The 11,023-nt window shown below is 41.6% G+C and overlaps 1 protein-coding gene across 7 annotated transcripts in view; it reads left to right on the forward strand.

The window, feature by feature from the left end:
• Window positions 1–9,692, forward strand: part of LOC140457920 (GAS2-like protein 3) — a 49,959-nt gene extending 40,267 nt beyond the window's left edge. For all 7 annotated transcript variants that reach the window (XM_072551713.1, XM_072551719.1, XM_072551714.1 and 4 more), the window contains 2 exons: window positions 132–239; window positions 2,852–9,692. In XM_072551713.1, the coding sequence (XP_072407814.1) occupies window positions 132–239; window positions 2,852–3,979 (1,236 nt within the window). In that variant the 3' untranslated portion in view covers window positions 3,980–9,692. The remainder of the gene's footprint in view (window positions 1–131; window positions 240–2,851) is intronic.
• The last annotated feature ends 1,331 nt before the right edge of the window (window positions 9,693–11,023 follow it).

Below are 11,023 nucleotides of genomic sequence, written 5' to 3' on the forward strand. Positions count from 1 at the left end.
TAATAATGTGACCACTATGCGAACATACTCCGTAAATATCAGCATATTTGTCAGTCCTTTGAAATTCCTTACTGCAGTAAGTTGTAGCTTTCATTGGATTATTGTCAGCAGTCTAATTATTTTCCTTCCAGGTAAAGATCATTGCTGATGATCCTCCATGCAAATGTTCACATCGGTTCTCCATTGAGTTCTTATCCGAAGGGCGTTATCGGCTGGGAGGGAAGATTCTTTTCATCCGAGTGAGTATTTAATCGTGGGAAAGTGCAGAAATACAGGACTGAAATAAATAAGGACTAACTAGGTGTATTGCAGTGAAACAAGTGCGAGGTCTTTTCATGCTTCTTATCACTAGCCAAACTAGTAAACACACAGGTTCAAATCTCGCCATGACAACTGGTGGAATTTTGCATTCAATTAATTAATAGAAATCCAGAAGTGAAAGCTAGTTAGTTTTGATGACCATTTAATTTATAATTAAATGCCAATGCAATCTATCTGCTTCACTGTCCTTCAGGGAAGGAAATTTGCCAATTTAATTTTTGAATTAAAACTGGTGTTTGATTAATTGTCATCAAATATTGGACATTGGTAATCAGCTGGAACTTCAGATGAGAATGGAAGGAGATACTTGCTGAGATTGTGATGTCTCTAAATTAGGTGGTTTATGCTTACTGAAGGATTATCACAATGAGTTAGGATTAGCTCCAGTATTATTCTTCACCAACTGGTGAATGGCTTACAAATCTGAGTTTTTCAATCATTTTTGCACTCAGCAGTGTCTGAAAGTAGATATTATAAATAGTAATGTGGTCAATCACTTATCAGTTTTGTTTTCTGGGCGGCATGGTGGCACAGTGGTTAGCACTGCTGCCTGACAGTGCCAGAGACCTGGGTTCAATTCCCCCCTCAGGCGACTGTGTGGAGTTTGCACATTCTCCCAGTGTCTGCGTGGGTTTCTTTCAGGTGCTCCGGTGTCCTCCCACAGTGCATAAATGTGCAGGTTAGGTGAATTGGCCATGCTAAATTGCCGGTAGTGTTAGGTGAAGGGCTAAATGTAGGGGAATGGGTCTGGGTGGGTTGCACTTCGACGGGTTGGTGTGGACTTGTTGGGCCGAAGGACCCGTTTCCACACTAAGTAATCTAATCTATTCAGGCTTGGAATCTTTAATGGCCTGATGCAGATGTTTTTTTTTTATCTGCAGCATACAGTGATTGTGATTTCTGCCTCTTTGTGAGGTTAAGAAACAAGTTCTACTTGAAACACGGTTGAGCCTGTCTGATACAGTAGTTGCAGGGGTTTGATGTTTTGTCTGCACCTGCTTTTTATGTTCTTGTGAAGCAGACAGATGGAAAAACAGGTGTAGCCTAGCAACAGCATAGAGAGGCCCGACTTGGAGGCACTTGGGAATAACTGGTGGGGGAGGCCTGGAGTGTACACAGCATGCCCCATGGCACTTGAGATCAGAGCCAGTGGAGCCATTCTGTTATCGTGGCTGATCTGTGTACAATGGCAGAGCAAAGTTGATATTACTTTAGAATTAGCACAACCTGTTCAACCATGAAATCAGGCTGTGTTTGACACCAACCGTACGCTGAAACTCTCTGCAATCATGGGCTGTCGATGCAGGGGATCAGTTGTAGCTTTCACCCCTGAAGTTGATTTTTTTTTGTTGTGTGGACCAAGGCAGAGAGTGAAGTAGAAACTTGGCAGTTGCATTGCAGAGTGTCTGTGATCTAATGAATTGACAGAACAGGTTCAAGGGGCTGACTGGCCACCACCTCCTGTTACGTTAGGCAGTACAGGGCCAAGACCACTTAGAGTGGATTCACCATGATAAAGTATTCATTCTGTTCTGCAAAGCAAGTGGGGATTTACCTTGAAGTAAATTGCTAAGTTTAACATTAGAAGTTCTGGAGAAACTCAGCATGTCTGTCAGCAATTGTAGAAATCACAAGAGTTAATGTTTCAAACCCAATATTGCTCCTCTTCAGAGCCCCAACTTAATTTAAATCTTGTGTCCTGTCTATGGACTATACCCCTACTATGTACTCATCTTAGAATGGTAGAACATGTAAAAAGGTAAATTATGATATCGTTTGTGCTGAAGCTAACTCTTTAACTGAATATTGTCTGCTTTATTCTAATTTCCCTGCCCTCCTTTCTTGTTCCATCTCTTAATATTTAGCTAATTTCCTTTAAAATGATGTTGCAGCTTCAGTATCAATGGCTCCTTGATTCCATGTTCTAATCACCCTCTGTCTCTCAGTCCGACTGAGTTCACCCTTTGTTCTTCAGCCAATAATCGTCTGTACCCTCTCATTTGGTAACAAGTTAGAACAGTTTCTCATTGTTCACCACCTCGCTAAAGCCTTTCACAGCAATGAAAACGGAGTAGATTGACTAGGATCTTTTCCTGATTAAAATCTCAACTTTCTTCATTTATGACTATCTGCTTTCTTTCCGTTTAATAATTCCAGACTGCAGCTCTGCAGAATTCTGACAGCTTTAAAATGGAGTTTCCCTTTATTGAACAAGTAAGATTCAGTAACTAAAAACCAGAAGAACTGCAGATGCTGGAAATCCGAAACAGAAACAATTTGCTGGAAATGCTCAGCATTTCCGACAGCATCTGTGGAGAGAAATCAGGATTAACATTTCGGGTTCAGTTTTGAGGAACTGTCACTGGACCTGAAATGTTAACCAAGATTTGGTAACTAAAGAAATATTATTGAGTTTTGGATGCTGATTTTATGAGTGGCCAGTGCTGGGTGGGGTAGAATGCCATTTGCAATAACGCGCAGGACTTGATGTTACCCAGTATTAACTTGTTCTTGAAATGTTTGTTTGTAGATGTTACATGGTAAACATGTGATGGTGCGTGTGGGAGGAGGCTGGGACACACTCCAGGGCTTTCTTCTGAAGCATGACCCCTGTCGAGTGTTGCACTTCACCATGTTGGAGGAGAGGATCATGGCTTTTGAGAAGGGCGTCTCTCATGATTCCGGCAACACCCCAAACTTGTTGGCAAAATCCTCCAAACTGCCTCCAACCATGAACCTTCCACCTGGTATCAAGATGTCGCAACCCCTGGCTGCACGCCCTGGGTCTCCCTGCATGCCATCTTGGCCCATGTCCAAAGTCGCCAGTGCCCACTGCAGGTGCCCATCCTCACCAGTGCTGCTATCTAAATCGGGGTCCCGTCCAGCATCTGCCGAAAGCGGGCATTCATCTCGTGCGGTGCCAGGTTCATCCTCCAGAGGCGCCAAATGTCTTGCAGCAGGATCGCAGCTGTCCTCTCGGCCTCCACAATCTCCAGCCAATCAACCCAAAGGCATGACCCAACCTGGGAGGAGCAAGGAAGTACAGCCCTCTGCCAAACTTCACAGAACCCCCTCAAAGGCTCCCGGTGACCACCTTCAAAGCCGTTCAGGCAAATGTCTGTCTGATCCTGACACCGGCCCTAAGTTGACCCCCAAAGTCCCTGTCAAGTCTGCTCTGGTTTCCTCCACATCAGTGGCACCTGGCTCTCTGCAGACCCCGGGGAAACGCACCCAGCCCACTGGTCTCACATCGCCGTCTGCCTCCAAGAGGCCACTAACTCCAGCCAGAGGCCCTGTCCCAGGCTCCATGCCGATCCCCCGTGCGCTGGACTTCGCACAGAGGAATCTGGTCAGCACGACCAGGGACTCTCCTCGCACCGAGAAGAATCAGAAGGCATCAGCAAAGACCCCTTCATCAAACAATAAGAAGCCACCACGCAACCCTACACCTGCCCCACGGACTCCATTGGCTGTTGTCAAACTACCACAGTCCAAGGTGGTGACCCCACAGTCTCCACGGATACAGTCTCCTGTAACCAAACCCAGTCCCAAGGTGGTGAAGGGTGAATCATGTCTGGGGAAACAGCCTCAGTCAAACAAAAAGAGCGCATCGGTGGCCTCATCCACTCCATTAAGGAACCTGGCTGCAAAATGCTGAAGGGCAGGTGTTGACTTTACCATTAGTAGAAGTGACACACACACAAAATAATAATAATAGAAATAGTTTCTTGATGGGGTTGGTGCTGCTTTTGTAAGTATGAATTCTGTTTGTGTTGAAGCGAACATCAAACAGTTATTGCGATCTGCTGTATCACAACATTGTACAGTCCGTGGAGCATGAGCCTTTGTTCTCTATCTCTAGGGTTTCCTCCCATGTTTCCCCTGTCCTGTCTCCTGTTCCAACGTATTTTTGACCATGTAATTTGCTCATTCAGTTTTGTATTATAATGAAACCCAGTCGCTCTTTTCTGTTCAACCTAAACCATCCCCAGTTTTCGGTGAGAAGCCCTCAACTTGAAGAGTGGGGGCGATACTGGCAGAAATATGATCAACTGCTGTAATGTAAGTTTCCCAATATTCTTCGATCTGACCTTTTATTGGTGAGGTGTGTGACAAATTCAGCAGTGTCCTCACCCCCACCACGTGCCCTCTGGTTTGAATCAGACAACTCCTTTCCATTTGTCTGGTTTATCTAATACAGAGAGGGGTTGGCTCTTCATCTGTAGGATTCCATTTTCATCCAATTTTCCAGCTCTTTCACACCTGCTTTTATATTTGTCCAAGTCCTTTTCTAATTCCCCATCAAATAGTGTTTTAGGCTTAGCTTCCATTTGTATCTGTGGCCGAACAATCCCCAATCAAATTGGACCGGACAGTTTGAATATTGATTCACATCAATTCCCATTGCACAATAAGGTTCACTCTTTTGATTAATTTGGCCCACGTGGCTGTGAGACAATATGAATTTGGCTAGATCCCAGCATTACACACAAGCAAGGGACACTCCAATTAGTTGGGGATATTCCTCTTGTGCCCATTTGTTAAAGCCATGCTTCCTATACGGTTTTGCATACTTTTGTCTACTTTGCTCTAACTTATTTGACTGGATTTTTGTGGGGGTTGCAATCAACTTGAGTCGGGAGTGTAAATGGGATAGTCTGTGGTCCTGCTTCCTCCTTGCTCTTCATTGAGCACCTCCCATTCCTTTCTGATGGAAAGCCACATGAGTGGGTGTTGGGATTGATGTCACGGTGCCTTTGAAACCTCCCCAATCTGGGCTAATGTGAGATGGAAGGCTCACCTGAGCAAGTTGGCAGAGGCTAATGGCACTGAGGGCAGTCAAGAACCAGTGGTTAATAAGACAGTGAGAAATTGCTGAATGAGTGCAGTTCATGAATGTAAGAAATGTATCCATCTTATCCCCTGTTTCTCTGCAGAAAATGATTTGTATTTCATGGCCATGACTAGCTTTCCTGGTCAAATTTACTCTTAATTGCTAGATGCACTTCTGAATGTAGCTATGATATTATGACCAATCCAAACTACTTCACTCCTGAAATGTCTCCATTCCCTGATCACTGTAGTTATAACACTGTATTTAATACCATTTTATTTGATTCACTGACCTGATGGATGCTTAAAGTATCATTTTGGGAAAAGAAAACACTGACTTTTTAAAAATGTTAAAGAATTGCTGAAAAAATACAGACTTTGTTTAGAAAAAAGCTGTGAGCTTTTCATCTTACAGATGTCAGGACAATTCACAAGAAATACAAAAGAAAAGTAAAGGGAAACCAACATTTGTCCTCATGGGGAGTTGATTTGGTAGAGGGACTGCCCTATGTCAACTCAACAGAGTACATAACAGCCATTCACTGATTCATTTCTAAGGGAAATATCTTGAACTAATTAGAATCATCTCTAAGTTCTAAGCAAAAAAAAATGTTTGGCAGTTAACGGTCGATCATCATTGACTGATGCATTTGTCACAGCAACACCCCTATGCATCCGTCCACTTGAATACCATTCAGCACTCCTCATGTCACACAAATGCTTTCTTTGTTTTGGTATTTCTTGCAAATTGCTGTGAAGAGTGCAAAATGAAAAGCTTTATCATAAGTGTCCCTTTTCAGCAATGCACAAATACTGAATTATCAAAAAACTAAATGTATTTAGGTTGTATTACAGCTAATAAGCTTCAATATTTTCAGTGAGCTTGAGCACATTAGTTCTTCCAATACTGCACCAAGGTGAGGGTTTGCATTCCTACTTGGTTTACAGCAGAAGTCAAATTGCAGATGTAAGATTGCCAACTTGATGCCATGTGGGTTCAAAGTTTCAGTCCAATGAGCATCTAGATAATCATTCTGACAATCCTTCTGAATACTGTATTCAAAATTCTTCTGGTTGAATCAACAGGTCTTTTGTAGGTTTTAACATTGCTGTGTTCTGGTTAGCTTACTGATTAAATGGCAGAATGTTCTGTTTACATACATGACACTACAACAGCATTTGTATATTGAGTGTTTAATTAGGTGAAGTGCCTGTTCCTGACAGGTTCACCAGTATGCTTTTATTGATCTCAATGGTGGTGGAGAAAATGTGGGAAGGCACTTTAAATCTTGCATTTATATTTCTTTATTTGTAATTAAAGACGTTAACTCTATAGAATGTGTAACAATGCTCTCCTGAGAACCCAATGAGGGAGTTGGCTGCAGTGTCAAAGGCTTTTGAATCTTGCTGTTGTAAACTGGGATTCAAGTTATTTAACAAAGGGTGGAAACAACTATTTTAAAAATATCTCCAACTCCAGTATTTGGAATGTACTAAAGGTGAAATGCATGGTGCACAGGGTTTACATTTTCACCAACTTATGTTACCTTTTGCTGCAAAGGAAGTTGGGTCAAGTGTAGCTTGTCCAATTGGATACAGTCCATTGCTCACTTCCTTCCATTGACTGTTCACGATTTGATGTTAGGAGTTGCACAGTAGGTCAAGAGATTTTCAATTTTTGTTAGATTTTTGAGTGAAGCAATGGCCAGGCAATGGTTGCAAGCCTCATGACTATACTGGCAACCAAGCCACCTCTCTTTCAGATCCCAGTTCTCTATCATTTGCAATTTCCTGCGAAATAGACAAGAGGTGATCGCTGCAGTGTAATATTGGAAAATAGGTTATACGCAAGTGCCTAAAAGAGCTGTGGGAGAATCGATTCTTATAATTTGTTTGCATGAACTTGTATTTATACAGAGCTTATAATCCTGAGCAACTTGCTAATTTGGGGATCTATTAATTGGGAAATGGGATGGGTTGGAGGATTGGCTGCTGTGGGGTCTTTAGTTGCTGACCAGAGTTTGGAGTGAGGAGTTGGCCCAATTTTAGCAATTTGAGGGGACAGCAGCTCCCCATGCGTTTGGTAGGATTATCATCAAACTGCCAGAGCAGCTTGTAGTTGCAAGTACTGGTTAAAGCTGCACATGTCCTTCTATCACTCCGTGAAATTGATTGTGGAATGACACTTGGTCATGGAAATTCAATCTGTTCATATGTATGTAAATATAATACATGGCTAGCCACACTTTTTCAAGGCAGGGTGGTGAAAGTAGAGTACATTCACATGACTAGCATAATACTATTAGCATGTGATATGTTCCTGTTGTGTATAAGGCTCTGTTGCCTTATCTCGCCCTTGTAACACAAAGCTAACGGTTCCCTTTGACCAAAGAGCAGCGTGAGGCCATTGTGCTCCTTGACTCTGCTTTGTAACTTGATTTGATTATGGTTCATCAGTGTCTCGCTCCTTGTACCCACTTTGACTTAATACGCCTTCATATGCAAAGATACAGGAAATGGGAGCACAAGTAAATCATAGTCTTTGTAGCCTTCTCCCATCAATCAACACAATTGTGACTGATCTTGGGCTTCAACTCCATTTTCCTGCTCAATCCCTGTGTCCACTAACTCTCAAAGAAATCCAAATTCTCTCTCTATCCCAGCCTTAAAATATGTCCAGCAGTGGATCATCCATAGACCTCCATGGTGGAGGATTCCAATTATTAAAACCATGTGTGAAATTCTCAACGTCTCCTGGAAAAATCATCTAAGTCTCAAAAATAATTATCCCTTTAACTGAGAATGCTAACACACCCGCATTCCCAATTTCTAGTTTTTTTTTCCCCCCCCACTTGTGGCATTCTCTGTCTCAGTGCCATAGACCCAACAAAAATCTGTCCTGGATGTTAGTGAAAAGACTGTTTTGTCGAAGGTTTTTGTTCTGCATCAATCGGGGCAATTTGCAATTGGAGGAAACCCCTCCTCAATATAGGTAGTCATTTGCTGGTATATTTCTCAATCTACTTGGTTAAAACCAGGCAGTTAACTGTCAATCATTATGATTTGGTTCTCCAGCACCTCTACTTGTCAGAGTTAATTTGCCAACCCATCACTCTGTCCTCTCATGCACTAATAAATGTTATATTTCCCCTTTAAATCCTTTTATTGTTGCAAATTGTCCTGATGAGTGCCAGACAAAAGCTTGTAAAACATGCTTTTTTTCCAGCAATACTTAAATTCTGTACTAGGAGCTGACTAAAAGTCTATCCATTTAACTTTGTTTTGAATGACTGTTGGCGCGGTCATAGATTTTCAGATTTTCACTAAACTTCCTTTTGGAAAAAGTTATTCCTGAGGCCCTTTTCGAACAGTCTCTCCCTAATTTTAGTATTTGCTCAGTATTCTGTATACCCTGCACTAACACAAATAGTTTATCTGTATTAATTTCATTGATTCCTGTTATTATTTAAAATCCTTCAGTTGGATCACTCCATAACTTGCTAAAACCAATTGGAGTGCAAGCTGTTAAGGCTATCCACTTTAGTATTTGCCTAGTATCTGATTTGTTGTCTAGGCATCCTGAGTTACTCTGCAGTCAGTTATGACTAAGTATTTTATGACTTAGATTTTGAAGAGTAGCCATTGCTTTGTGGTTAAAAACGTGTATTTCAATCTTGAATACTTGGCTTAGCAATGTGGTCTCTCTGTAAGAGAGCAATTGAGTCACCTAACAGTGAATGTTAGAATATTGTTGACTTGTGTAGCTTGTGGTGGAAGGGCGTGGGGGTTGCTTTCTTTGGCAATCATTTACTTGGAGCACCAAGTGTTTGCTTTGTAGCTTGGTGGAGCGAACAGCTGCATTAATGTTGCTGTTTGACAGACAGTGACAATTTGAGGGGATGTTTTCCTGAGCAATAATAACTGGAAGGCAGCAGGGGTTATTGGGACCACTGTGCTGCTGCTTTTGAGTCAAAAGAAACTTCCATGCTGAAAGTTTGTTTAAGAAGTCGATGTGCTGAGTGGTGATAATTCTGTTAAAGTTGGAAATTCCTGTACCTAATATTGCACCAACATGATATTCCATTCTGATACAAACCTTGAAACTGACTTGATGAAATGTACCTCCATTTCAAATATTTTGGGTATCAAAGTGATAAAAGCAATTGACTGGAATTTGTTGAATGAAATTTAAAGTTTTTGTTTTGAAGTCTTGCTCCTCGCATTTCTATATACCTGTTGCTCCATATTCTAACGATTGTCATCAGAGTGCAGACTCAGATTGTATTTGTCTTGCACTTACCAAGTTGTGATTGATTTATTTGGTTTCATGAGAAGCTCAAAGGACTTTTGGTATTAAAAAACCAATGCAGAAATGTTCTTCTTTTTACATAATCCCCCAACAGGGGTTTAAATTAAACATCGAACAACTGCTTGGTAAACTGCCTGGCTTAAGAGGATTGTACCAGGTTCTGCAGTTTGCATCAATTGCACTTTACAGATGTTACACACTGTCCTGTATCTATTTTAATAAAATGTACTGCGCTCTGATTTGTCCTGGCTTGTCTTTTTTTTTCTTGCTTAGTTGTGGGTATTAGATGCTGGGCCACTGTTTGTTCTACATAAAGCTGAATAGCCTATTCGGTTTCTATGAACCTGATCCACATTTAGTATGACCATAACTGATCCTCTATCTCAGTGGCACTTTCCTGCATCCTCATACTCTGCCTTTTAATATCTTAAAAAAAAAATTACCAATCTTTTTTCTCAAATGTACTCCGTGGCTTGACCAGCAAATTCCACAAGTTCAGTGCTCATTGCGTGAAGAAACGGTTCCTCATTTCAGTCCAAAATACCTCCAGAAGTTTGATCCAGCGACACTGAAGGTATATTTCCAAGGATGGTGAAAGGCTTGGAGGGGAACTTGCAGAGTGGTAATGTTCCCATGCATCTGCTGTCCTTGACCTTCGAGATGGCTGTGGGTTAGGAAGGTGCTGTTGGTCTATCTCTGAACTGTTGAGATTGACACTGGGCTTGCAGCTATGTAAAAATAAAGCAACCTGTTACTTGTTATCCTGCATGGAAGCATTGTCTGTGTCATGGGAGCTCACTGACTGGATTTGTGTCTACGAAATGAGTTCAATTGGGCATTACGATACAACGCTTGTATCAGGGCTTGGCAATACTTGCCCATCCTTTTGGTACTGACAAGTTTCTGAAGTTAAACGTTTTGAGATTCTGAGAGGGGAGTACAATAAGTGCATTTGGTGGTAACATCATAGAGTTTGTGAAAGTTGTATTGATTCCAGTACCAGGGATCCAGTTGAAGTGGGGAATCGGTGGAAAAATCAAGAAATATCATGAAATTCTAACCACACCAGTAGAACATAGCAGCTAGACTGTCACCATCCTAACAGGAAGAGAAGCAGCGTAAAAGTGAACTGAATGGTTCAGATCTTCAGTATTAATTCTGGCACAGCTGGAATCCCTGTGGAATGGGTTGCTGAATTTCAAAGGCATTCCCAAGGTGGGAACTGCTTCACTTTGGGAGTTGAGATTGGGATTAATCGGATTTCTATTCAAGAATGAAAGCAATGGTTGAGGGAGTGGGATGAATGCACGTCTATTGGAGAAAGGATGTTGGTTAAGACAGGAGCACCTGATGTGGTCAAATCTGTACCATGTCAACGGTCCTTCTCTTCCACCCAACATTTATGAAATGAACAGTTACCACTACTTTAATAGTTATCTTGGAAACTGAAGAGAAACACTTTTTTTTAAATTTTTTTTAAAAAAATCTTCAAATAACTGAAAGCAGCCAGTTTGTGCAAAGTAGCTCACATTCCAATTAAATGAACTACCAGATCATTCT

Source organism: Chiloscyllium punctatum, chromosome 32 (genome assembly GCF_047496795.1).
Source record: "Chiloscyllium punctatum isolate Juve2018m chromosome 32, sChiPun1.3, whole genome shotgun sequence".
In the NCBI taxonomy this organism is placed as follows: Eukaryota; Metazoa; Chordata; class Chondrichthyes; order Orectolobiformes; family Hemiscylliidae; genus Chiloscyllium; species Chiloscyllium punctatum.